At 39.2% G+C, this 27,915-nt stretch overlaps 1 protein-coding gene and 1 non-coding gene across 5 annotated transcripts; one reads left to right on the top strand and one right to left on the bottom strand.

The window, feature by feature from the left end:
- The first annotated feature begins 13 nt into the window (after positions 1 to 13).
- Positions 14 to 19,788, top strand: SERBP1 (SERPINE1 mRNA binding protein 1). 4 transcript variants are annotated; one of them, XM_003806959.5, is made up of 8 exons: positions 14 to 833; positions 4,540 to 4,690; positions 5,604 to 5,744; positions 5,868 to 5,939; positions 6,545 to 6,622; positions 10,667 to 10,844; positions 15,506 to 15,679; positions 17,579 to 19,788. In XM_003806959.5, the coding sequence occupies exons 1-8, from the start codon at positions 332 to 334 to the stop codon at positions 17,633 to 17,635; spliced, it is 1,353 nt and encodes a 450-aa protein (XP_003807007.3). In that variant the 5' UTR covers positions 14 to 331; the 3' UTR covers positions 17,636 to 19,788. The 4 variants fall into 4 exon arrangements, with proteins under 4 accessions (XP_003807007.3, XP_003807006.3, XP_003807008.3 ...); XM_003806958.5 differs by having other exon boundaries at positions 290 to 833; positions 5,850 to 5,939; XM_003806960.5 differs by having other exon boundaries at positions 297 to 833; positions 5,850 to 5,939; positions 6,500 to 6,622.
- On the bottom strand, positions 13,534 to 13,638 carry LOC112438346 (U6 spliceosomal RNA). The gene has a single exon (XR_003026792.1). It is a non-coding gene; the product is annotated as a U6 spliceosomal RNA (small nuclear RNA).
- Positions 19,789 to 27,915: the final 8,127 nt, after the last annotated feature.

Raw genomic sequence — 27,915 nt, forward strand, 5'->3', positions numbered from 1 at the left:
TCAGATGTAAGGTCTGGGAGTCACCTTGACCCCCCTGGAGCGGTGGGGAAAGTTAGCCCTGAGCCCGAGGGGGCGTGAGTGAAACCAAAGAGCACTTTCGCGAGTCAGTTACGCCGTCACGGTTTTTTGGTTTCAGGGTAGCTGAAGACCTAGAGAGTTTAAGGGTGGCCAGAGCAGGTGGCAGGACTCCGCCCACCACCACGCTTCCCTTCCTTCAGCCCGCACGCTTCACTCCCTTCATGGGGTCCCGCCTCTCAGGCGCGCGCGAAGAGTTGTCGCGCGGTGCGTCCTGGGAATTGTAGTCCCGACGCGGAGAGTCGCCTCAGGAGAAATGACTCTGGCCTACATACCCCACAGTGCCTTGCCGCGCAGGCCGCTCCCGGATGCGTGCCTGGCGCCGGAAGAGAAGACGGCCCCCCTCTCTCGGCCCGGCCATCTTGTGGGAAGAGCTGAAGCAGGCGCTCTTGGCTCGGCGCGGCCCGCTGCAATCCGTGGAGGAACGCGCCGCCGAGCCACCATCATGCCTGGGCACTTACAGGAAGGCTTCGGCTGCGTGGTCACCAACCGATTCGACCAGTTATTTGACGACGAATCGGACCCCTTCGAGGTGCTGAAGGCAGCAGAGAACAAGAAAAAAGAAGCCGGCGGGGGCGGCGTTGGGGGCCCTGGGGCCAAGAGCGCAGCTCAGGCCGCGGCCCAGACCAACTCCAACGCGGCAGGCAAACAGCTGCGCAAGGAGTCCCAGAAAGACCGCAAGAACCCGCTGCCCCCCAGCGTTGGCGTGGTTGACAAGAAAGAGGAGACGCAGCCGCCCGTGGCGCTTAAGAAAGAAGGTAAAGCAGGGGCAGAATGTGGGGGAGACTGGGATGGAGGGAAGGAGCGAGGGGGCTGCCGGCTGCCACTTGTTTCTGGAGCTCCGAGGGTCCGCGGGAGACTTTGCCGCCTATATCCATCCTCACGTTTCTTCACGCGACAAAAGCCAGGTCCTGCGAAGGTGCAAGTTCAAGCCACCGCCGGCGAGGTTCTCGGAGCCATCCCCTTCCCGCCTCAGGTTGTGAGCAGAGGAGCGTGGTCGGAGATGAGCTGCTCCTCGAGCGCGCTCGAGGTCCTGGGAGGCTGTTGCCTTCCCGCCGGATTCCTTGGCGGGTGAGCGCATGGACTGAGGTGCGGGGAAGCCGGCCCCTCACCGAAGCTTTCCGTAGTTACGGAGGAGCTTGGGGGTCCATCGCTGCTTACTGCGCAGAGCTGCTCCTTTGAGGTGCTGTTGTTTCAGGCTCCTGTCCTGCCGTCTTGTCCCACGACGGCGCGGAGTATCCCCGCTGAAAAGCAGGGGGTCGTTCCAGGCCATCAGACGTGTGGAGTAAGCTGCAGGTTGGGGTGCCGCATGTCCTTTATTTGTTTCTCTTCCACCTCTCAACTGTTAGGACTTTCTCATAACTTGCTGGGGTGAGTTGAGCCGTTGGGAAATGGAGGAGTTTGGCCACACTCGATTAAGCAGGAGCGGGAATTATGAATGAAGACTGGTGATTGCAGGACATCCCGAGGAACGTCCTCGAGTCACGATCCTCTCTCTCGACTCCCCAAACTGAATCTTTCACGTGGTGGGGTCTGGGCCTCGTGGGTGAAGTGAGTGCAGAGGCTGTCACAGCGTTAGTCGCAGCAGAGCTCTTTAGAGTTCGCAGTTTTTTTTTTTCCACCACATGTGCGTGAAGCATGGTCAGAGTTTCACTGGCGGTTAATAGTTGTTTCCAGGGCACTGTGAGTTTCACAGGATTGTCTTGATTTTTGCATTCGCTTTACCAGTTTGTTGCGGATGAAAAAAAAGAGTAAGTAGTTTGGAGATAAGAACGTGCATGATCAATAGCAAGCAGGTGTTGGACCTAAGGTCTGACTCTTTAAAGCTGCATTTATATGTTGAAAGTTGAAATTACCCCTTCCTGCCACGTGCTTCTCTGAAAGGAGTTGTTTCTCGTTAGCTTTAGTTGAATTCTGTAACAGTGAACTAATTTTAAAAATCAAAACAATTTTCTCGTGGTAGGATTTGTTTTAGGAGGGTTTTTTTTTTTTTTTTTTTTTTTTTTTTTTTTTGAGGACTTTTGTGAGGCTTGGAATGAAGAACCTCGGTCCTAGGTGGTGAATAAAAGAAAATAATTAATTCTTGTGGTAAAATTATAGGTTGAGGAAAAATACAGTTGGAGTATTAGAAAGCATGTATATCACTTAGGCCAAGTATCTCTTCAGCCAGTTAAGCTTTATGGCAATCTAGCACAATTAAATAAATCATTTAATTCGTGTGTTAAGTAACGCTGACTTGTGTAATTATTTAAACTATGCTTAAGCTTAAGAAAGTACACGAAAAAGTTGAATCTGACGAATAATGTGTACCAGGTAGATGTGTTCACTCATTTTGAATGTTCAAAACATGAAGCATGGTTTAAATGCCTGAGTTATTTTGATCATGAAGCCCATCTATGAAATAAGCTCTTACCTGAAAAGTAGTATTTTAAGTTACAAATGTGGGGAATGATTTCATGAAGTTAGAACCAAGACTTAGGTTCACCGTTCAATGAGTCTTTCCATGGGAAAACTATTCCATGTTAGCAATCAGCATTTTCCTTAGGTCAGTATTTCAGAGCACTACTGTTAAGTTGCATAAAATACAAGCATGTAAAATACAGGAAAAGTGTTGAATGGACAATACCCGTTTTGAGATTCTACTGTCCTGTTTACTGGGAATAAATCTGTAAACAAAATCGCTGCATGTAGTAGGAGGGTTAACCTGATTGTGTTCTGTGATTTTGATAACACATTGTGACATAATGCTTGACATACTTTAGACAGATATTTAATGTTTATGTTTTATGAATTAATTTTGTAGATTCTCATGCCCATTTGAAGAACTTGAGAATTGACAGCAGAATGTCATTGAGAGTGTAGACCAGGGATTTTCTAAAAAAGAATGAATGCCTTGAAACTAGTGCAGTTAGTGAGCTTGCAAGTTATAGATAAGTATATCAAAAGAAGCTTGCATTTTTAAATGTCAGTCTTTTTCATTAGGTAGGTTTAATACGTTTTTAAGATTCTGTAAACTTGATATTGGGTGGGGACGCCAACTATTGTTCACTTGGGTGTGTTTGGCTTGGATATTATTGCAAGGACTGGTTCCATAACTCCACCCCAGTGCACTTTATTACTGATGACATTTATTTAAATACCTTGGTGTAAGGTCTAATATTTGTAGTCTATCTTGAGTATTTACAGGGAATGAACTTCAAAATTCTATTGAAGAGATTGATAGTTACTGTTTGGCTCCAGTTAACAGGCCGCAGAACAACTGGGTGTGTCTTGATGGTGTTCTACTTTCTTAGAAAGAACCAAAGTGAAGCAGCTTAAAATCTTGTAAAACCAATTCCTCAGCTGCTTTATGACTTTGTCAGAAATTGGGAATTAGAGCATACCAACAATCTTAAAGTCATTAATTTAACCATCAATCTGTTGATCCTTATGGGCACCAATAATTTAAATTGGTTGCCTTTGTGGGGTTTCAGACTATACAGGAAAAAAGTAGTAAAGGGGGAAATTAGTAAATGCTTCAGCTATCACTTAGTGTCACAAGTTTTCTTATTTCTTACATATTGCTTAAAAGGGGTCTTAACGTGTGTGTATTTGGTTTTTAAAGATTCTTTGAAAATAAAGATAGTTGTTAGGGCAAATTTTTTAGAGGACTCTCTCCATGCATAATAAGTAACTGTTTCCTAACTTGGAAGTACTTAGGGATGTGGGAGTGTGTACAAACATATATACACTTACATGCTATAAAATTTTAAACTTTAATAGGGGAAGATGGCCCTTTTTGTGTGCCTGTAGCTAAGAAGACCGATAGATGACACTTTTTCTGGTTAAATGGCTGTTTTAAACTGAAGTGATGTTCTCTAATAATCCTAAATGCCATATTTTCCTTTCAGATTTGTAATTTTATAGAATTATGAGTCTTAATTGCATTTTTTTTTTTCAGATTAGATAGAATAACATAGTGCGGCCCTCACTTTTGTGAGGGGCCATATCTAGTGAGTGTGTTGATTTGCTTGGTTATTTATGAATGGCTGCTGGTATTTTCTTTGGTATTTTAAAAGCCAAAATGTATTGCTTGCCTAAAATTTTTTAAATTTAAAAGTTTTTATTAAGAGACTATCTTGGAAAGTGACGGGAATAATGGTTGCCCAAATGATTTCCAAGTCAGTTATAGAAAATGCTTTTGAGGGGGAGAACTTGGCAAACTTAAATAGAAGTTTAAAACAAGTTTATTGTTTTTATTTTATTTATTTATGTATTTAGTCGGTGGTATGGATTGGAAGGTTTATTGTCTTTAAATGGCAGTTTTCCTAAGGTATTTTGTTACACATTAGAGTTGCCCAGTGTTTGCTTTTTTCCAGCAGGAAATGGTAGTGGATTGGAAGAGAAGCAGCTTTTGACAGTCCAGGCCTAAAGTTTTTGGATTGCAAAAATAATTTGCTTATGCAGGTTATCTTATCGTTTTAGGAATAAGACGAGTTGGAAGAAGACCTGATCAACAACTTCAGGGTGAAGGGAAAATAATTGATAGAAGACCAGAAAGGCGACCACCTCGTGAACGAAGATTCGAAAAGCCACTTGAAGAAAAGGGTGAAGGAGGCGAATTTTCAGTTGATAGGTAAGTTGTTTTTTGATTTTGAGCCAGGGTCTTGGTCTAACATGTAGGCTGGAGTGCAGTGGTACAAGCTTAGCTCACTGCAGCCTCTGCTTCCTGGGCTCAAATGATCCTCTCATCTCAGTCTCCTCTTGAGTAGCTCGGACTACAAGGTCATGCCACCACACTCTGCTAATTTTTTTTGTAGAGCTGAGGTCTCACTATATATATTGCACTGGCTGGTCTTGAGCTCCTGTGCTCAAGCTGTCCTCCTGCAATATTGGGATTACAGGCGTAAACCAAAGAAGTCTTCATATTTTGTTACTTTATAGAGTCACATTTTAATGTTAAGCTATAAATTGGGCATAATTGCCAGATAGCAGTCTGGCTAATTGTTTCTATTAGTTTTTCACAGAAACATCTGTATGTGTGCATTGTTAAGCTTTAGATCTTTGGGTAACGGTTCAAACTTAGGTCTCTTGTAATGGAAACACTTTGTTGAATTGATAACCAATTTCTTTTTCTTTCTCTCTCCAGATACAGAGTTAAAAGGAAAATACTGTTAGTTGAAGGAAAATACTGTTGGTTTATTGTTTATAGCAAATAAATTACTTATGCAAGTTAGATGTGTTTAATTTTTAAGTGTATTGGTAAATAGTGATGGACTGGATTATATGTGCAATGAATAGCAGTGGAAAAGTATATGCACTGGTAGTAATGCTTTAGAGTGCTAAAATAGTTTTCTTGTTTTGGGAGGCTGTCTTGTTCTGGTTTCCTTTGTGTTTAGAAACAGACTATTTTGAATTTTCTGAAGTGTATGTATTTAACTATTGGTTTTTGAGCCAGTAAACATGTTCTGTATTTTTGATCTTTTGGATGAATTTTCCTCATTTCTTCTGGAAACCATGGAAGTATAATTTATTTGTTTATATTATAGACCGATTATTGACCGACCTATTCGAGGTCGTGGTGGTCTTGGAAGAGGTCGAGGGGGCCGTGGACGTGGAATGGGCCGAGGAGATGGATTTGATTCTCGTGGCAAACGTGAATTTGATAGGCATAGTGGAAGTGATAGATCGTAAGTCTTACTGGTTTTTATTTTGCTTTAATATTTTAATCTATTTAATAAACAAACTTTGAATTTCTAGAACTAAAGAGTATTATGTTAACTCAGTTTTGTTAGTTCTTTTTCACATTACAGTGGCCTGAAGCACGAGGACAAACGTGGAGGTAGCGGATCTCACAACTGGGGAACTGTCAAAGATGAATTAACGTTGGTATTCTGATTTTCTTAAAAATTCTATACCTAACTAGAGGTTAATCCATACCTCTGTCAAATTTTACTTGTCTCTGAGATAAGAATGCTCTCTTCTGAGAGTTACTATATTACAAGATAATGTCTTATGGGATGGGTTTGGGTTATAGTATATTGAATGACCAGTTTTTTAATATTTTGATATATTTGTTACTCATTTTTCCCCCCCATATGTATTTGTAGCTTTTCCTGAAACCCCATAATAAGGTTATTTGGGTATTCTGATTATCTTAGTGTCCTTAATAGTTCCTATTCTAGCTTTTGACTTTGTTGTCATTACAAAATTTGATAAGCTAGTAAAGCTTCATTTTATAATTAACTGCCTTGTTCTGTTACTTTTAAAGTATGAAGTATATGAACTAACTAGTTTATATTGTTTACTTTTTGACGTCTTCTGGGGAGTATATTTAGTAAGAAAGGAGTTAGAGAATGTGAGAGCTTATGGTATTTTTGTATGAAGAACTTTTCAGCTACATGTAAATGGACCTAGATGCCTTTCTTTTTCTTTCTTTCCTTAGAGAGTCCCCCAAATACATTCAGAAACAAATATCTTATAATTACAGTGACTTGGATCAATCAAATGTGACTGAGGAAACACCTGAAGGTGAAGAACATCATCCAGTGGCAGACACTGAAAATAAGTAAGTGGTATTGCGTGTAATAGTAATGACCCAGAATTGAAAGCACTGGAGTTTTACCAATAAGATAACCCATAGATTTAATGCTGTTACTTGATGGCTTTTTGTTTTTGACAAGGGAGACTTACTGTACCCTCATCCCTCAAAGAGTATTTGAAAGAATGCTTTTTTTTTCTTTTTTTAATAGAGACAGGGTCTCACTATATTGCCTAGGCAGGTCTCCAATTCCTGGGCTCAAGCGTTCCTCCTGCCTTGGCCTCCCAAAGTGCTGGGATTACAGGCATGAGCCACTGCACCCAGCCCTTAAAAGAGTGCTTTATGTGTATATATTTGACTCTAATCCTTTGAAAAATAGAATATTTTAATGTGGTTATTTCTGTTTGATTAGTCATTTTACCATTGTCATACAACTGTACAAATTTTACTTTGAGACAGTTAAAACTAGAAAATGTGGCCATTTTAACATTAGTTCTATCTTGAAGTTATTTCCAATGTAGAATTTGGAACATAGCATTACTGGCCTGATTTTAAATGTATGAAGAGAGCAAAGATCAGAGTATGTTATTCACTATCTTTTTTTTTTTCTTTTTTTGAGACAAGATTTCATTCTGTTGCCCAGGCTGGAGTGCAGTGGAGTGATCTTGGCTCACTGCACCCTCCGCCTCCTGGGCTCAGATGATCCTTCCACGTCAGCCTCCTAAGTAGCTGGGACTATAGGTGCCTGCCACCAGGCCCGGCTAATTTTTGTATTTTTAGTAGAGACAGGGTTTCACCATTTTGCCCAGGCTGGTCTTCAACTCCTGAGCTCAGGCAAGCCACCCACCTTGGCCTCCCAAAGTGCTGGGATTACAGGCGTGAGCCACCTTGCCCAGCCCTTCACTAACTTTTTTGTGTGTGTGTGTGAGATGGAGTTCGCTCTTGTTGCTTAGGCGGGAGTGTAGTGGTACTGTCGGCTCACTGCAACCTCCGCCTCCCGGGTTCACGCGATTCTCCTGCCTCAGCCTCCGGAGTAGCTGGGATTAACAGGCACCCGCCACCATGCCTGGCTAATTTTTTATATTTTTTAGACCAGCTGGCCAGGCTGGTCTCGAACTCCTGACCTCGGTGATCCACCCTCCTTGGCCTCCCAAAGTGCTGGGATTACAGGTGTGAGCCACCACACCCAGCCCTTCACTAGCTTTTAAAATTACATGGTGTTTTGTTTTTTGTTTTGTTTTGTTTTGTTTTGTTTTGTTTTGTTTTTTGTTTTGTTTGGAGACATTCTCGCTCTGTTGCCCAGGCTGAAGTAACAGTGGCGCTATCTTGGCTCACTGCAACCTCCGCCCCCTGGGTTCAAATGATTCTCCTGCCTCACCCTCCCGAGTAACTGGGATTACAGGCATGCATCACCACGCCCAGCTAATTTTTTGTATTTTTAGTAGAGACAGGATTTCACCATGTTGGCCAGGCTGGTCTCGAACTCCTGACCTCAGGTGATGCATCCGCCTTGGCCTTCCAAAGTGCTGGGATTACGGGCATGAGCCACCACGCCTGACCTAAAATCATGTTTACTTTGCCAGGTATTTGTTACAGTATTGTGGTTTAAAGTCTTGGATTACAGGTTATTTAGGACAGTGATTTCCTAACCAGAAGCATATTCAAGTTAGTTGGGGGGTGGGAGGGGCAGATGTTTTCTAAACTTTTTCTTTTTTCTTTTTTTTGTTTGAGATGGAGTTTTGCTCTTGTTGCCTGTGCTGGAGTGCAATGGCGTGATCTCGGCTCACTGCAACCTCTGCCTCCAGGGTTCAAGCAATTCTCCTGCCTCAGCTCCTGAGTAGCTGGGATTACAGGCATGTGCCACCACGCCCAGCTAATTTTGTATTTTTAGTAGAGATGGAGTTTCTCCATGTTGGTCAGGCTGATCTCGAACTCTGACCTCAAGTGATCCGCCCTCCTTGGCCTCCCAAAGTGCTGGGATTACAGGCGTGAGCTGCCGCACCTTAAACTTTTTCTTTTCTTCAGAAAGAATTTGCTCTTATGGTGAGCACTGTTAATGATGGGAATATCATATTCCGTGGATTTGTTGGGATAAGGAAAAATGATATACTATTGGAGGGAGCAGATAAAAATACATGGTATTGGGTGATGTTTTGAACTTGGTAATAAAAATTTATGCAAAACTGTAATGGAATCATAATTTTGCATGATAAACAATGAAATTGTGATTGGTGCCTTAACAAATGAACCCTATGCAACGTTAAGTTTCTCATAGTGGTCAACACAACTTTTTTTTGTTTCTTTGAGACACAGTCTCCTGTCTCCCATGCTAGAGTGCAGTGGCGCGATTTTGGCCATTCTGAAGTTCAAGCGATTCTCCTGCCTCAGCCTCCCGAGTACTGGGACTACAGGCATGCTCCACCATGCCCGGCTAATTTTTGTATTTTCAGTAGAGACATGGTTACACCATGTTGGCCAGGCTGGTCTTGAACTCCTGGCCTCAAGTGATCCTCCCGCCTTGGCCTCCCAAAATGCTGGGATTACAGGTGTGAGCCACCGTGTCCAACCACAACTGTTTAATAGAGCCCATGTTCAATCACTCAGTGATCTGCAAAGATTATAACTGTTTACCAAAAGGTACTAATGTATTGATAGGCTATTGGTAGCAAATCCTTAGCTCAGTGCCCAGGAGTGAAACTGAGGGTGTTTGGTTTAAAGAAAATAATTATCCATCACATTAGAACTGTCTGTAATCTTATTCCAGACTAGGGGAGAATCTGGGCATAGCATATGGAAGTATAAATTTAAGAAACACAACATTGGCTGACTTTGATGAACTAACTTATATATAGCTTCCAGAGCTTCTGTTTGGTTTTTATTTAATCCTTGCAGTAATTCCTGAAAGGTAGGTGTCATGCCTCCATGATATGATAAAAGGTATGCTAAGTTCTATTCCTGACTGTGTCATAACATATGGGTAACCAGGACTTTTTTTATATTCTTAGATTTCTCATCTGTAAAATGACTAGGTGGACTCAGTACCCAAGATCCCAAGATCCTGTCAATTCAATATAAACTTGCTCTAGGAAGTTTTTTTTTGTTTGTTTTTTGTTTTTTGTTTTTTTGCAGCATAGATGTAACTGGAGGAACTTTTAAGATAGCATTTGTCAAACAGTAAAGGGCAGCATCCAGGGAGATATTTGAGCTCTAAGGCTAACTGAATCACCTGCTATCTTTGGAAGGAAGCAGGGCTCCCCAAATAGCAAATGACTTGTTTGGTGACAATTGCAGATTGAGATTATACTAAAATAATGGATCCTTAGGCCTGTGCTTTGTTTCTGTAAAAAGAGGAAAGGATCATATTCTATAGTTAAGACCTGAGAATTATATTTGGAAATAAATGGTTTAGTATTAAATAATGAAACCAGTGTGTGTTTGTGGATAGTTCTATTAGTAGTGAATCCATGGCCTCCTTTCCATATACAGGTTGGTTTGAAAATTGGAGTATAAGGATTTTAGGATTTGTAGAAACACGGCTATTGTTTTGATTTGCTCTAAGTGCTAGTTGCTGAAACAAAGCATAGAGGAACAGTTCTTTTATATTCCAAAATTTGAACCCTGGTTGCTGACAGACATCCTAGAGGATTACCTTCTTGTATGTTATTAAGAGTTACATATTGTGGGAATTATGGAAATTAAAAATGTGGTTTAGGAGAAGATAGGCTGAGGATTTTACATAAGAGGGTAGTTTTTAAACAAGGTAGTGTTTTTAAGAAATGTGTATTTTAGTATTGGTAAAGCCAGTTCTAGATTGTATTACTGATAAATGATCATTTAAGAGTTCATAAGTATGAATTCCATATTCCTTACTTGTCTCTAATTAGCAAACACTGAATTCCTGGTCTCTACCAAGTTGCTTAGTTACATAGGAAACTAGGGTACCCTCATCCTTGAATAATCTTTCTCTAAAAGATTACAAGGTTAATTTTCTCAATTAAAATCATAAATTTAAAATACTTTTATGTAATATCAGCTCTCTACCAGGTATAAAACTTGAAAACCTTTTCACAGGGAGAATGAAGTTGAAGAGGTAAAAGAGGAGGGTCCAAAAGAGATGACTTTGGATGAGTGGAAGGCTATTCAAAATAAGGACCGGGCAAAAGTAGAATTTAATATCCGAAAACCAAATGAAGGTGCTGATGGGCAGTGGAAGAAGGGATTTGTTCTTCATAAATCAAAGAGTGAAGAGGTAAAACTAAGTTTTGTCGTGTTTGAAAATGTTCAGATGTGACTTGAATTGTATTTATAATTTTTGTTTTAAAATTTCACATGGGTTATTTGTCTGTAAAAAAAAGCTTTACATAGGATCATTGGGGCAGATAATTTGCTTTATAAGGAAAATAAACTGTATTATCACATATTCTAAGAAATTTAGTTCTTTGATCAATTTGTAATTATGTTTTATGTGGTAGAGTTACTTTTTCCTAAAAAGCTGTTAGTGGAGTATCTTGTAGTTATTGGTGTTCAGAAATATGATAGTTCTTTTCAAAGTTGTGGTTGTATTTTTGAAATCTTGCCAAACTGGGGATCATTAAAGGGCTGTGGTATTATGGTGTTAGGTTGAAATCTTGACATTTTCATATGGTTTAACCTAAAATGTAAGTGACTTCATTTAGAATTCAACTTTTGAAACTGTCTGCCTATACCATATATAATGGCCAGGACACTCAGTAAATGGCAATGTGCATTTTGTCTAAGGAATGACGACTTTAAAAACCAAAGTATATGTGGGTTTTACTTAAGAAACATGGAAACTAGTGAAAATACAGTTGACTTGTTGAACAACATGAGGATGCTAGGGGCACTGACCCCGCAGATCAATGCACATGTAACCTTTGACTCTCCCAAAACTTAACTACTAATAACCTGTTGACTGAAAGTCTTAGTGATAGCATAACCAGTTAACACATTTTGTATGTTGCGTATTATATACTGTGTTTTTACAGTAAAGTAAGCTAAAGAAAATGTTGAGAAAATATATTTACTGTTCATTAAGTAGAACTGGATCATCACAAAGGTCTTTATTTTGGATAGGAAGAAAAGGGATTGGGCTTGCTTGTCTCAAGACTGACAGAGGCAGAATGTTCAAAGCCACGTTGTTCAAGGGTCAACTGTATTGGAGAAAGTCACATTGATGGCTTTTGATTTGGTAGCTTCCGTTTAAGCTTTGGGGTGTGTTCTTAGAGGAATGTTTCAGTGCGGCTTCCTGTTTGGCTTTAAAAACTCATACAAGCCCTAACTATATTATTTCTTCTCCTAAATTCATTTTCTCTATCAGCTTCCTTTAACCTTTTGACATTTGTGTTTGATTTATTCATATCATAAATTGGGCTGTGCCAGAAATCCAGACTGAGTTTTATCATCCTAAGGTAAAGTTAAATTAAAATATTGTGAGGGCAAACCCTTTCAATAAGGTATTAGTTATTTTTACTTTTTTTTGAGACAGTCTGGCTCTGTCGCCCAGGCTGGAATGCAGTGGCACCATCTCTGCTTACGGCAACCTCCACCTCCCGGATTCAAACAGTTCTTGTGTGTCAACCTCCTCAGTAGCTGGGATTACGGACACTCGCCACCATGCCCGGATAATGTTTGTGTTTTTAGTAGAGATGAGGTTTCATCATGTTGGCCAGGCTGGTCTCAAACTCCTGGCCTCAGTGATCCCCGCCTGCCTCAGCCTCCCAAAGTGCTGGGATTATAGGCGTGTGCCACCATGCCCAGCCAATAAGCATAATTTTTTAAACTGCAAAATGGCTATAAGACAAACTTGGAAACATTTTAAAATAAAATGGAGGTTAAAAAGATTAAAAGTTTTTTTAGGTTTAGAGATGATTTTTAACATTTACTTCATATGAGTAGTAAATGAGGACATTGTCTTTTTTAAGTCCTGTAGAAAAAAAAACTGCATTAGAACACGTGGTTTCAGCCAGGTGCAGTGGCTCACACCTGTAATCCCAGCACTTTTGGGAGACTGAGGCGGGCGGATCACCTGAGGTCGGGAGTTCAAGACCAGTCTGACCAACATGGAGAAACCCCGTCTCTACTAAAGATACAAAATTAGCCTGGTGTGGTGGTGCATGCCTGTAATCCCAGCTACTCAGGAGGCTGAGGCAGGAGAATCACTTTAACACAGGAGGCAGAGGTTGCAGTGAGCTGAGATCACACCACTGCACTCCAGCCTGGGCGACAGAGCAAGACTGTCTCAAAAAAAAAAACAAACAAAAAAACAACACTTTAACTTTCACATGTCTTCATTCTCGTGACAAATGTGAGGTAGTTAAGGGGAAGGAAGAAACTATTTACAAATGGAGAACTGTGTTACCGTGTTATTGACAGAACTCAGAGTTTCTGTTTTCTGCTCCTCATTGTCTGAGTGCTCTAGAAAAAAGGTCGGACACAGTGGCTTACACCTGTAATCCCAGCACTTCGGGAGGCTGAGGTGGGCAGATTGTTGAGTTGAAAGTTTGAGACCAGCCTGGGTAACATGGCAAAACCCTGTTTCTACAAAAAATATAAAAATTATCTGGATGCGGTTGCGTGCACCTGTGGTCTCAGTTACCTGGGAGGCTGAGGCGGGAGAGGATCACTTGAGCCCAGGAGGCAGAGGTTGCAGTGAGCCAAGATAGCATCACTGCATTCCAACCTAGTTGACAGAGCAAGACTGTTTCAAAAAAAGGAAAAAAGAAAAAAAGAAAAGGATCCCCCTGCCCTGACTTTATCCCAGTACAGTTTCTTGGTATCTGCAGGGGATTCGTTCCAGGACCCAGAGATATTAAAATTTTCAGATGCTCATGTCCATTATATAAAATGACATAGTATCTGCATATAGTCTAAACACGTTTTCCCTATACTTTATTTTTTATTGTTTCTATTTTTTAATTTAAAATATAGAACAATTTACAGTTTTGCATGTCATCCTTGTGGGGATCATGCTAATAATCTTTGTATTGTTCCACTTTTAGTATATATGCTGCCAAAGTGAGCACTCCCTCATACACTTTATTTTGAGACAAGGTCTTGCTCTGTCATGTAGGCTGGAATGCAGTAGCATGGTCACAGCTTACTGCAGCCTCAACCTCCCCGTGCTCAAGCGATCCTTCTAGCTCAGCCTCCTGAGTAGCTGGAACTACACACCTGTGCCAACTCCTGGACTCAAGCAGCCCTTCTGCCTATGCCTCCCAGAGTGCTGGGATTACAAGTGTCAGCCACCACACCTGGCCTACTTTTTATTGTTATATGGTTGGTTGGTTTTATTTTTTTCTGAATATTTTCAATCTGTGGTTTGCAATAAATTGAAAGCATTGGTTTGAAATAGCAAACATTTAAAAATCACACAATTAGTATATATAATTGATTCTAATTTGCTGGTGTTTTGTGAATTTGTTTTTATGTTTCTAGCCTCCTTTAAAATTTGTATTAGAACATTCTATTGCCTTACAGTGTGTTGGTGTGGTACAAAGGAGTGACATTTAATACTAGTATGAGTTGATGTAAGGGGTGAAAACATGGATAAAAACACAAAAATTTATTTGTACTTTAAAGGCTAGTTATTAACAGCTGTAATATTTTAAGTTGAGTCTAATGGAATTGTAATAGTACAAGTTCTAATGAAAGAACAAAATGTTCTTTATCCCTTTAGAAAAGAAGATTTCTTACATGTATTTAGGAAAAGAGGAAAAGAAAGCTGTACTTTCAAGTCCTATAAGTACAGTTTTCAACTAGAAGATTAAAACCCATCCCAAGCGTACAAGAAGACATCAGGCATGAAGCAGTATAGAATTGTCTGGCTTTTTGCTTTTTTCCCCCAGACTGGGTCATGTATCTTAAACGCAAATAGAAAAGAGGATCTGGATTTCACAAACATGACTTCATTTTTAAGAAGTTTCTAGCTGGGCATGGTGGCTCATGCCTGTAGTCCCAGCACTTTGGAAGGCCAAGGCCAACGGATCGCTTGAGCCTAGGAGTTTGAGACCAGCCTGAGCAACACTGTGAAAACCTGTCTGTAAAAAATACAAAAAAATTAGCCAGGTGTCATGGCATGTGCCTATAGACCCAGCTACTTGGGAGGCTGAGGTGGGAGGATCGCTTGAGCCTGGGAGGTGGAGGTTGCAATGAACCCAGATCATGCCACTGCACTCCAGCCTGGGTGACAGAGTGAGACCCTGTCTCAAAAAAAAAAAAGTTCCTGTGACACATTTAAGGTGTGGTTTTATTTGTGCATAGCTTTACAAGATTTCCCCTCTTTATGTAAAGTGTGTAGTGTTTCACTTGAATTTGTAGCTCTCCAATTTGTGTAGAAAAACATAATGGTTGTGTATTAACAGAAAATGCTTCTGAGAAGTTTATATCTAGGAAGGTCTTTACCCTAGTTGTAGTTGGAAGAGTGTAGAACAGAGGTTTTCTTTTTGAGTGTTCTTTTTAACTTCAGTGTTAGTGCTAGTAGTAACCTTATATGTCATCTCTCCAGAGGTCTTCATCAAGGATTCACATTGCAGTCCTGATCTGAAGGGCATATTTAAAATGTACTTGTCCAGATTTCACTGCTAAAGATTATGATTCAGTAGGTCTAGGATGGGCTTCAGCCATTTGGGTTGATTGTGATAGCATACATGTCTTTAGTTGAGGACTGCTGATATTACCTGCAATTTTGAGATAGAGAAAAGTGCAGGAAAATCTTCCTCCAGGATCACTAAAGCTGAGCCCTAGCTTGTTACCTGTGGAGGCATTGAGACATTTGTTCACAGAAAGTACAGTTTGGATTTTTGGTTTTTTTTAGAAGAAAGCTCATTATTTAGAAATTTTGCAATGTTACTTTTCTACTAATAACCCAATCATCTTCACTTATATTTTTAGGCTCATGCTGAAGATTCGGTTATGGACCATCATTTCCGGAAGCCAGCAAATGATATAACGTCTCAGCTGGAGATCAATTTTGGAGACCTTGGCCGCCCAGGACGTGGCGGCAGGGGAGGACGAGGTGGACGTGGGCGTGGTGGGCGCCCAAACCGTGGCAGCAGGACCGACAAGGTAATTTAAGACTTTCTTTTCCTTTTACATAATTTAAGGACCTCTTATAAGTCACTGGCTGGGTCAGACTTATGTCACTTTTGGGAACATAAGTAGAAGTAGTAGCAGTGTCTTTAAGAAACCGCATGTTAGGTTATATTTATGTTTAAAGCACTTAAATGCCTTTTTGTGTAGTGCTGTTAGTAGTGTTAAGTTACCACCCTTTTGAGTTCTTTCTAGGTGCCGGTCATGGTGCTGGGCTAGGCATTTTACATACTTAATGTCATTTAATTCTTGTTACTGTGATGACATTCTCATTTTCCAGATGAGAAAATTCTGGTATAGTGAATCAGGTTAACTCTTGGCCTTTGCTAAGGCTTACCTGAAATGAAAACCAATCTGTTCACTTTGATAATTCCTAACTGCTTTTTAGGTCTCCACTTAATAACCATTGTGTTCCTTGTATAATTCCTCTTACGACACTTAGGATTGTTGACACTTTTTTCTTTACTAGACTCTTCTGTGAGAGCTGGGATTCATTTTTGGCTTACTTTCTATAATCTCTCCAATGCCTTGAACAGTATGTGGCACAAAACAAGTTCTTAGAGAAATATTTTGATGAATTCCCAAGTAATTGATAGATATGAACTCAGATCTGATGCTTGGAAACAACCATAATGTCCTCCTAAATTCTCAACACCTTACACACAAATTTGGGGACCCATCTACTTGATTGAGTCTGTTTTTGATGATTACAAGGGTAACTTACCATTGCCAGTGTAATGATACTTTGTTCCTCCCTCTAAGACCAATCTTTTTTTTTAAGGTGGTGGTTGTGTTGATGAGCTTTTCCCATACTTTCTTTTTTAGTTCTGTTATTTATACTTTAGGCTATAAAGAGCAGTTTGGATTCCTTTTTTCAGACTTTCAACCTTGATGATTATTGCTACTTAGATATTAGTTTCTTAGCATGCTTTCACATTGGTGCCATTCTTATTTAGCAAGTGGAAAAAGTATAAGAATACTGAACAATGCGAATTCACATACATAATTGCTTGTGAATCTACTTGTATGGTTTATTGGAAAAAGTAAAACAACTGGGCTGGGCGCACTGGCTCACGCCTGTAATCCCAGTACTTTGGGAGGTCTGGGTGAACAGATCACCTGAGGTTGGGAATTTGAGACCAGCCTGGCCAACGTTGTGAAACCCTGTCTCATTAGCCGGGTGTGGTGGCACACCCCTGTAACCTAGCTACTTGGGAGGCTGAGGCACAAGAATCACCTGAACCCAGGAGGTGGAGGTTGCAGTAAACTGAGATTATGTTACTGCACTCCATCCTGAGCAACAGAGTAAGACTGTCTCCAAAAAAAAAGAGAAAAAGAAAACAACCCACATTATTACTCTGGAATGAAAATAGGCCTTGGTAGAAATTTAGGACAGGGCTCATTGCAAATACTTGTAGTTTTTTTGTGATCCATAATTTTGTCTTGATACATTTTACCTAGAATTTTAACAGTAGGATTTTTTTTTTTTTGAGATGGAGTCTCACTCTGTTTCCCAGGCTGGAGTGCAGTGGCACAGTCTCGGCTCACTGCAACCCTCGCCTCCCAGGTTCAAGCGATTCTCCTGCCTCAGCCTCCTGAGTAGTGGGATCACAGGTGCCTGCCACCACACCCAGCTAATTGTTTATATTTTTAGTAGAGACAGGATTTCACCATGTTGGCCAGGCTGGTCTCAAACTCCTGACCTCAGGTGATCCACCCACCTTGGCCTCCCAAAGCGCTGGGATTACAGGTGTGAGCCACTGTGCCTGGCCAACAGTAAGATTTTTTTAGAGTTCTGTCTTAATGTAGACACTAGCTAACAATGTAATTTTGAAGAACTGAGAACTGTGGTTAATTTTGGTTTTTCTTTTTCAGTCAAGTGCTTCTGCTCCTGATGTGGATGACCCAGAGGCATTCCCAGCTCTGGCTTAACTGGATGCCATAAGACAACCCTGGTTCCTTTGTGAACCCTTCTGTTCAAAGCTTTTGCATGCTTAAGGATTCCAAACGACTAAGAAATTAAAAAAAAAAAAAAGACTGTCATTCATACCATTCACACCTAAAGACTGAATTTTATCTGTTTTAAAAATGAACTTCTCCCGCTACACAGAAGTAACAAATATGGTAGTCAGTTTTGTATTTAGAAATGTATTGGTAGCAGGGATGTTTTCATAATTTTCAGAGATTATGCATTCTTCATGAATACTTTTGTATTGCTGCTTGCAAATATGCATTTCCAAACTTGAAATATAGGTGTGAACAGTGTGTACCAGTTTAAAGCTTTCACTTCATTTGTGTTTTTTAATTAAGGATTTAGAAGTTCCCCCAATTACAAACTGGTTTTAAATATTGGACATACTGGTTTTAATACCTGCTTTGCATATTCACACATGGTCAACTGGGACATGTTAAACTTTGATTTGTCAAATTTTATGCTGTGTGGAATACTAACTATATGTATTTTAACTTAGTTTTAATATTTTCATTTTTGGGGAAAAATCTTTTTTCACTTCTCATGATAGCTGTTATATATATATGCTAAATCTTTATATACAGAAATATCAGTACTTGAACAAATTCAAAGCACATTTGGTTTATTAACCCTTGCTCCTTGCATGGCTCATTAGGTTCAAATTATAACTGATTTACATTTTCAGCTATATTTACTTTTTAAATGCTTGAGTTTCCCATTTTAAAATCTAAACTAGACATCTTAATTGGTGAAAGTTGTTTAAACTACTTATTGTTGGTAGGCACATCGTGTCAAGTGAAGTAGTTTTATAGGTATGGGTTTTTTCTCCCCCTCCACCAGGGTGGGTGGAATAAGTTGATTTGGCCAATGTGTAATATTTAAACTGTTCTGTAAAATAAGTGTCTGGCCATTTGGTATGATTTCTGTGTGTGAAAGGTCCCAAAATCAAAATGGTACATCCATAATCAGCCACCATTTAACCCTTCCTTGTTCTAAAACAAAAACCAAAGGGCACTGGTTGGTAGGGTGAGGTGGGGGAGTATTTTAATTTTTGGAATTTGGGAAGCAGACAGCTTTACTTTGTAAGGTTGGAACAGCAGCACTATACATGAAATATAAACCAAAAACCTTTACTGTTTCTAAATTTCCTAGATTGCTATTATTTGGTTGTAAGTTGAGTATTCCACAGAAAGTGGTAATTATCTCTTCTCTCTTCCTCCATTAGAAAATTAGGTAAATAATGGATTCCTATAATGGGAGCATCACCACTTATTAAAACACATAGAATGATGAATTAAAAAAGTTTTCTAGGATTGTCTTTTATTCTGCCACATTTATTGATAAACAGTGAAGGAATTTTTAAAAAATTTTTAAGAATTGTTTGTCACGTCATTTTTAGAAATGTTCTACCTGTATATGGTAATGTCCAGTTTTAAAAATATTGGACATCTTCAATCTTAAACATTTCTATTTAGCTGATTGGTTCTCACATATACTTCTAAAAGAAACTTTATGTTATAAGAGTTACTTTTTGGATAAGATTTTTAATCTCAGTTACCTACTATTCTGACATTTTAGGAAGGAGGTAATTGTTTTTAATGATGGATAAACTTGTGCTGGTGTTTTGGATCTTATGATGCTGAGCATGTTCTGCACTGGTGCTAATGTCTAATATAATTTTATATTTACACACATACGTGCTACCCAGAGATTAATTTAGTCCATATGAACTATTGACCCATTGTTCATTGAGACAGCAACGTACGCACTCCTAAATCAGTGTGTTTAGACTTTTCAAGTATCTAACTCATTTCCAAACATGTACCATGTTTTATAAACCTCTTGATTTCCAGCAACATACTATAGAAAACACCTGCTACTCAAAACACAACTTCTCAGTGTCATCCATTGCTGTCGTGAGAGACAACATAGCAATATCTGGTATGTTGCAAGCTTTCAAGATAGCCTGAACTTAAAAAGTTGGTGCATTAGTTGTATCTGATGGATATAAATTTGCCTCCTAGTTCACTTTGTGTCAAGAGCTAAAACTGTGAACCTAACTTTCTCTTATTGGTGGGTAATAACTGAAAATAAAGATTTATTTTCATGCTCACTTCTTAAAAGTCATAAAAACAATCAAATAGGATCATGTTTATTGTCATGTGTTTCCTGGTTTCTGACCTGTGTGCACACCCCTGTGTGTTTATAATTTTTAAATTGAATTTTATATGGGGTTTTTATTTGCTAAAAACCAGGCTGTTGAATCACATTTGGGAAGGGTACTTATCTTAATGACTAATGACTTAATTGGGAAAGTTGAATTCTTATAAAATACAAAATCCAAGGACTTCTTGGATTTAATCTAATTGTCACTTCTGAGCAGATCACTTTTTTGATCATGAAAGTTAAGCATACTGAATGCTACTTTTGATTGACAAACTGGCTATAATAGTCTAGGGGAAAAATCCCTAAACAGATAAAAGATTCCTAAAGTAATGGTGGCAGCTGATGTTTCAGTGAACTTTTATCTTGATGCGTTTAAATGGAAGTAATGCCAGAGCTGAGATTTTTAAGGCATTTTTACAGCTTGTATTGAAATGATTGGAGACATGGTTTCTTTATTAACTATTTTGAGACCTGTGGAGTTAAGCAAGGCTTTTAAAAAGTGGCACCATATACATCTAGTTAGTTCCTTTACTCTTATTTTTTTAAATAAAAGTAGTACACATCATTTCCAGGGTTGTAAATATATTTGGGGCTTGTTTTTGGTATGGATTTAAAAGGAGGATATTAAGTATTCATTCTAATTTTGTTATTTTTCTAGTTGCCAGAGATGGTTGCACTGAAATAGAACAGGGAGTTGCATACAAAGCCTAAATGTGTATTGGATTTCGAAAATACTAGGTTGGTACAATTGGTTTTGTACCAACCTAACATGTCTTTAGGAAAGTACCATCATGTGGAAGGAAACAACAGGTGTTAAAAGGTTCAAAGGAATGAGAAATAGGAAGTTACTAGAACCTAACTGATGTTGACCTTAGAGGTAAGATTATTCAGGTATATTAGTGGACCTCTAGTCCAATGGTATAGCAAATTCCAGGGATCTCAGGTGCATGCAATTTTACTTTCTAAAGTAAACACTTAGAAAATAGATTATAACCCAGACATTTTGGATTATACTGAGACAAATACGTAAATAAGTTTTAGCAAGTCTGAACATGTACAAGCGAGATCTTCAGGTTAACTAAGAAAAGCCCAGAAACTTCATTATTTACTGTGCTTTGTATGGCATAACTGGTAACAAGGCAGTAAAATGATACATATTTGAACTGGACCATAGTAATTAAATGATTTATCAATATCATTTGCAAGATAATTGTCAGGTTGAGTTAATAGTAAGTGGCAGCTTCCCAGAAATTTGGGTTATTTGGCCTAAGCTGTGCCCTGGGATTACCTCTTCATCTTCCTTGACTTTTAAGTTCAAATTTGGAGGTTATGTGAAGTGTTTGAAATAAATCTTTCAGACTGAGGAAGTCGGTAATTTCAAGAATATAGTGAAAACAAGGTTGTAATCTAAACATGAGAAGCTTAAGTTTAGGAAGTGGTTAGAATATAAATTGCTAAAGCCATCAAGATTTTGGCCACAGATGAAAATATGAACACTGGAAATGAGCGCCATTTAAATGAGATGCTGTATGTAAGCCAGGGGTCAGCAAAGTTCAGCCTGTGACCTGTTTTGTGTGTGTGTGTGTGTGTGTGTGTGTGTGTGTGTGTGTGTGTGTGTGTGCATCCGTGAGTTAAGAATGGTTTTTAGGCTTGTATAGGATTAAAAAAAAACCCACAGAAAAATGTAGGCAGCCCAGCATAAGATACCGCCTTTCACAGAAATGTTTGCTGACCCCGGAACTGTCACTCTCGGGTTACAAGAGTTTGTTTCTTTGAAACAGTCTGGCTCTGTCACCCAGGCTGGAGTGCAGTGGCATGATCTTAGGTCACTGCAGCTTCCACCTCCCGGGTTCAAGCAATTCTGCCTCAGCCTCCTGAGTAGCTGGGATTACAGGTGTGCACCACCACACCCAGCTAATTTTACAGGTGTACACCACCACACCCAAGAATCACTTGAACCCGGGAGGTGGAGGTTGCAGTGAGCCAAGATCTTAGCACTGTACTCCAGTCTGGGTGACACACACTGTCTGAAAAATAAAAGTTTAGTTCTAGGTACAAATTAAGTGGTCTACCCAACAGGAAGCTGTGAAATTAGAAGTAATTTTAAAGCAAACTTTACACCTCTATATAATCAAAGTAAGGGCAAGATAAAACTTGTTAGTAAAACATGTTTTATTATTTTTTAGATAGGTAGCCTGCAACATAAAATATATTTTGAAAGCTGTTAAGGGGTGTATAATCTGTTACAAAAATACCATGATTATAGTTTAGTATTTCACATTTAGTGACTCAGATCCCTTTGTGTAAGTCCTTTGCGTTGTGCAAAGAGGTTTTTCTATGAGATGAGAATTATGAACACTTCATATAGGTAAATAAATTCCATAGGTTGAGCTGGGGCAGAAATTAATGGCTCCTGGAGATTGCATCTTTTTTTTTTTTTTTTTTTTTGAGCTTAGAATCCCATTTGGACAGAATTTAGCTTTTGTGCTGTTGATTACTTCTGTACTAAACTGGTAGCCAATTGTTCACTTCTAAATGGAAGGGAAAAAGTTACCCACACAAGTTAGAAAATGATTTACTGAATTATTTTTTTGAGTTAGTATGTATATACTGTTTTAAATCAGTAATGTTTGTTCCTTTTGCTGCCCATTTGGGAGTATGTGGCAATTCCTAGTGCTCTTGTATGACATTACTCTTCTTGAGACTTGTATATGCAAGAAAGTATATATAAAAGATACCTGGTGGTAACTTTGTATCTGAGTTCTGATTCATTATGGACTTTTAGAAATCTATTTAGATAATTGGTTCATACTAGGTGCTCAATTACTCTGACCTTGTGTGGCTTAATCCTTAAATAGTTGCTTTAGGTGTTACTGAGTGGAAGCATGGAAAGTGAAGGGCTAATATTAAGGATTTTTATGTATTACTGAGTAGGGAAAGTGGGAAGTAGCTTATCTTTGGACAGTTGCATTACTTTGCACTAATCACCTTGTTTGCAGTTGTAGCTGATTCAGTTCTAGATTTTAGGACCAAAAAGATCTCTAATTTAAAGAAACAGTTTTTATATACCTAGAATGAAGATTCTGTTTAAAGCGGTCTTGGTTAACTTGGTTCTTGACATTTGCCTAAAATTTTGTTGGATTGGGACTAAAATGTTCTATTAGCCAATGAATAACGTCCAAGTAAATTTTTGTTTTATTTTGGGAACTTTGTATATTGAATTCTTTGTTTTACACGTAACCCACAAAGAAATGTTGCTTCATATGGCAGCTGCACTCAGAGTACTAAGATAAGCATGTGTTTAGACATTTTCAGAGTGCTCCGACTGCTGGGGTTCTTTTGGAAAGAAATGGACTGAAAGTGGGTGGGTTTTGTATTTTTCCCATTACATGACGACATGTTTAGGCCTTCATGATTGGTGTGAACTAAACACATATCTTTGTTTAGAGATAAGACAATTGGTTTGTGTACTTACCCTGAAAATTCATAATTTCGTGTTTTTTGTTTGTTTGTTTTTGAGATGAGTCTCACTCTGTTGCCCAGGCTGGAGTGCAGTGGCGCGATCTCGGCTTACTGCAACCTCTGCCTCCCGGGTTCAAGTAATTCTCCTGACTCAACCTCCTGAGTAGCTAGAATTATAGGCGCCCGCCACCACGCCCGGCTAATTTTTTGTATTTTTAGTAGAGACGGGGTTTCACTATGTTGGCTAGGCTGGTCTCGAACTCCTGACCTCAGGTGATCCACCGCCTTGACCTCCCAAATTGCTGGGATTACAGGCATGAGCCACCACGCCTGGCTGTTTTGTTTTTTGAGACAGGGTCTTGCTCTGTTGCCCAGGCTAGATTGCAGTGGCATGATCTTGGCTCACTGCAACCTCTGCCTCCTGGGTTCAAGCAGTTCTCATCCTTCAGCCTCTCAAGTAGCTGGGACTACAGGTGTGCACTACCATGCCCAGATAATTTTTGTATTTTTGGTAGAGGGGGGGTTTCGGCATGTTGACCAGACTGGTCTGGAATTCCTGGCCTTAGGTGATCCACCCGTTTCAGCCTCCCAAAGTGCTGGGATTACAGGCATGAGCCACTAAACCTGATCAAAATTCAGAATTTCTAGTTAAACTTCCACTTTTTTTTTTTAATAAAAAGAACTTTTCATTAACAACTACAGATAATTTGGTTTTAATTTGATTTTGTGTTCTAAGCTTTGTAGTATATTTCTTGCATATTTGCCAAGCCTTTAACTTAGGTGCTAAAACCTAAATCAGGATCTTCTGAAGAATGTATCGGAAGCCTGGATTGGATAAAGCTTTTCTTAAAGGCAGATGTTCATTGGTCACTAGTCACAGGCAAATCAATACACATGGCAGGTATATTGTGTGTGCTTCAGACCTCTGTATTTTGTTCATAACAGTATACGTTGAAGATGGAGTGGCACTTAGTCACAGTATATCAACGAAATTCAGTAGATTTTGTTGATACACAATCCAGTATTAACAATTGGACTGACCTCTTGCATCTTTAGTCAAATGCTAGACCTGGAAGTCATGTTGAATTAAGAAATGCTTTGTATGCTGAGTACTTCTAAGTGAAAATACAAACAACGTGAGAGGTTCTCTTCAGGAGAAAATTGACAGTTTATTAAGAGAAAATTTCCAATAAACTTGATTAAAGAATTTAACCAGCACTTCTCAGTTACAGGAGAGCATGGATGTTTCCTTTTTTCAAGATCATCAATCTCTTGCTGCTTAGGGTTATTAAACCTTAAAAATAACTGCAGATTTTTAGATGAAAAATTTTGAATTGAAGATTGCAGCTGTAGCTGATGAAATGACTTACTGATTATCCTTGCAAATTATTTTAATTTCACAAGCAGGTTAAAAGTGGGTGTAATTCTTTTTAAGCCATCTCTACAGCTACTCTGCCAAAGACAGATTAGAGTCGGTAAAGAGACTCTGAAGTGTTTACAGGAAGGCAAAGGAATCCAGTCAATTTAAGTATGAGAGTTGGAAAAAAAAAAACTTTGGAAACAAGTGTTGTGAAAAGAAGGAAATGCTCTTTGTTACTAATTTTCATCAAATTTTGTAAGTGTTTTTACAGTTTTTCTAACTAGTGAAAATGCCCTGAGGGTGAGCGGGTGTTCTGCCCTTCCTTGAAGTGTTTCCTTGGGTCCTATTACTTATAGGTGGTAAAATGCCTGAAATTGGAAGGTATCTTGAACCTCACCTGTCACGGTCTTGCATAGGCAATGCCAAGGTCTCTTGATGGAAGAATTCCTTAAAGTTGTGGAACTTGAAAAGAGGCCTGAATTGACCTACAGGGACCCTTTGGCAGCATATGAGAGGTTTGTATCTTAGTGATGTGATTGAAGTCTCAGAGGAGCCAACTTTAGAATAGTGTTGACACTTGTAAATAAGAAAAGAAGTGACCACTAGCAAAGTATGGAGCCAGTTATCACAGAATGAAGGAAAGGCACTTATTTGTTTCAACAGCTCAGCAACAAAATTGAGTTAAATACAGCCCTAATTCCTTTTTGTTTAAGAAATAGCCTTTATTTTTAGAAAAAGTCAAGTGGAATTCTAGATATTTCAATTAAAGAGGGAAGAGCATATTTTCTGGTTCCTGTTTAAAAGAATGTTTTTATTAATGACTTAAAATACTCCATTTATCAGTTTACTTCAAATAGTTCTTTTCAAGGAGTGGTGCTTCCGTTTTCGTGGCCTACCTGTACCTTGTATTATAGGATTTAGATTAACTGGGTAGATAAGTTAGCAAATTCAAGAGTGCCAGATTTGTCCTAGTGTCAATTTGTTTTTAAATTTATCTGTTTTTTTAGGTTGATTTCTCAAGAGCCAAGAATGAACTAGAACTTCAGAAGTATGGAAACACCAGTTTTTGGTTGCCTCATAAAAATAACTTTTTTTGGTCTGAGTTTATTTCAAAGGTTTTTTGGAGACTTCAAAGATTTGTACAGAATCACAGTTACAGTCAACTACAGTGAGAATCCCAATTGATGTAAACTTGTACAACATTTGCACAGAATGGAATTCGAGAGTATTTAAAAGTTACGCTTTGAAACTAGACTGTCTGGTATAAGGTATTAGTTGTGTGAATTCCATTATTATTTAACCTTTGTATTTGTTCCTCACCTGTGTGGTGGTAAGAACTGATTTACAGTCCTTAAAAACTCTATGCACTAAGTACTGTTAGTGTTACTGACTATAATTAACAATTCCTATTAGAATAGGAATTGGCAAAAATTGGCTTATTATATTTTTATTTATTTTGAGATAGTTTCATTCTGTTGTCCAGGCTGGAGTGCAGTCGCACGATCTCACTGCAACCTCTGCCTCCTGGGTTCAAGTGATTCTCCTGCCTCAGGCTCCTGAGTAGTTGGGATTACAGGCATGTGCCACCACGCCCAGCTAATTTTTTTTTTTCATTTTTAATAGAGACAGGGTTTCACTGTGTTGGCCAGTCTAGTCTCGAACTCCTGACCTCAAGTGACTCACCCGCCTCGGCCTCCTAAAGTGCTGGGATTACAGGCATGAGCCACCACGCCTGGCCTATACATAAATTGGATTTCAAAGACTGATGACCTCAAATACTACCTTAACACTCCCATCCCCACATCACTTGATTGTGTCATGTGCTTTGCCTTTTCTTGGTCTGACAGAAGCACTAAGGGTCAATGCAAGTGCCAAACACAGAAGGCAGAGGGCAAAAGAAACATGGGACAGGGCCACAAAGAAAGTAGTCAGCAGTATCTGTTTCTAGACCCCCTGTCCCAGGTCTTTGAAAAGAAATTGGTAATATTTTATTGAGTATCCAATTATAAGAGTAGTGAGTAGGTGTGATTAAAAGAATGCAAAAATTTAGTTAAAAACTATGGCTAGAGGTAACCATGGTTAGCATTTTAATGTGTATTCTTTACAATTTTTTGCATTGATTTATGAAAGTGAAATGATTCTATTCAGCCTTTTTTTCCTTTTTCTTATTTTTTCCAGACGTCATTACAAATATTCAGCCTTTTGTAAATGACCGTTTCCATGTCAAATATTGATATATATATATATATATATATTTTTTTTTTTTTTTAAAGAGACAGGGTCTGCCAGGCATGGTGGCTCACTCCTTTAATCCCAGCAGTTTGGGAGGCCTAGGCGGGTGAATCACAAGGTCAGGAGTTCGAGGCCAGCCTGGCCAACATGGTGAAACCCCATCTCTACTAAAAATACAAAAATTAGCCGGGCATGGTGGCGGGCACCTGTAATCCCTGCTACTCGGGAGGCTGAGGCAGGAGAATCACTTGAACCCGGGAGGTGGAGTTTGCAGTGAGCCGAGATTATGCCACTGCACTCCAGCCTGGGTGACAGAGCAAGACTCCGTCTCAAAAAAAAAAAAAAAAAAGGTCTCACTCTTGCCCAGGTGATCCTCCTGCCTCCACCTCCCAGGTAGCTGGGACTACAGGTATAAGCCACCATACCCAGCTAATTTAAAAAAAAAAAAAAAAACTTGGTAGAGATGGGGTCTTGCTATGTTGTTGCCCAGGCTGGTCTCGAACTGGCTTTAAGTGATCCTCTGGCCCTGGCCACCCAAAGAGCTGGGAATATAGGCATGAGCCACTGCACCTGGCCTTGCTTATACTAAAAACAAAACTGCATAGAATGCTTTTTATCAATTCTAAGATAAATCCCAAATTTCAGGCGTATTAACATGTTAAATTGTGCATCATAGATATCAATGGCATATTATCGTTTTATTGGCATTTTTTTCTACTTAGAACATAAACTAATGAGATGTCTTAAAACTGCTGGAGTCTTAGATTCCTTGAAATTCAGTGTTTCATTGTACAGATATATCATGATTTAACCAGGTCTCTACTGAAGGGTATTTAAGGCTTTTCCCCCTCACTCTCTGCCCCTCACCATTTTATAAAATCAAATGCTGTTGAGGAATCCTGTATTCAATTTAATATAATTATACTGTCCTTGGGCTATAGTGTAGGAGTGGAGTTGCTTATTCAGATTTTATCGAATATTGCCCATCTGCCCTCCACAAAGGGGCCAACTTACACTCCT

This window comes from Pan paniscus, chromosome 1, assembly GCF_029289425.2.
Source record: "Pan paniscus chromosome 1, NHGRI_mPanPan1-v2.0_pri, whole genome shotgun sequence".
NCBI classification, from domain to species: Eukaryota; Metazoa; Chordata; class Mammalia; order Primates; family Hominidae; genus Pan; species Pan paniscus.

Bases quoted from the DNA above. Each gene is read 5' to 3' on its own strand.
- SERBP1 (XM_003806960.5), top strand. From the start codon at position 332: ATGACTCTGGCCTACATACCCCACAGTGCCTTGCCGCGCAGGCCGCTC. The intron at 5,940-6,499 runs GTTGGTATTCTG...TTCTTTCCTTAG, and splicing joins ACTGTCAAAGATGAATTAAC to AGAGTCCCCCAAATACATTC. The intron at 6,623-10,666 runs GTAAGTGGTATT...ACCTTTTCACAG, and splicing joins GTGGCAGACACTGAAAATAA to GGAGAATGAAGTTGAAGAGG.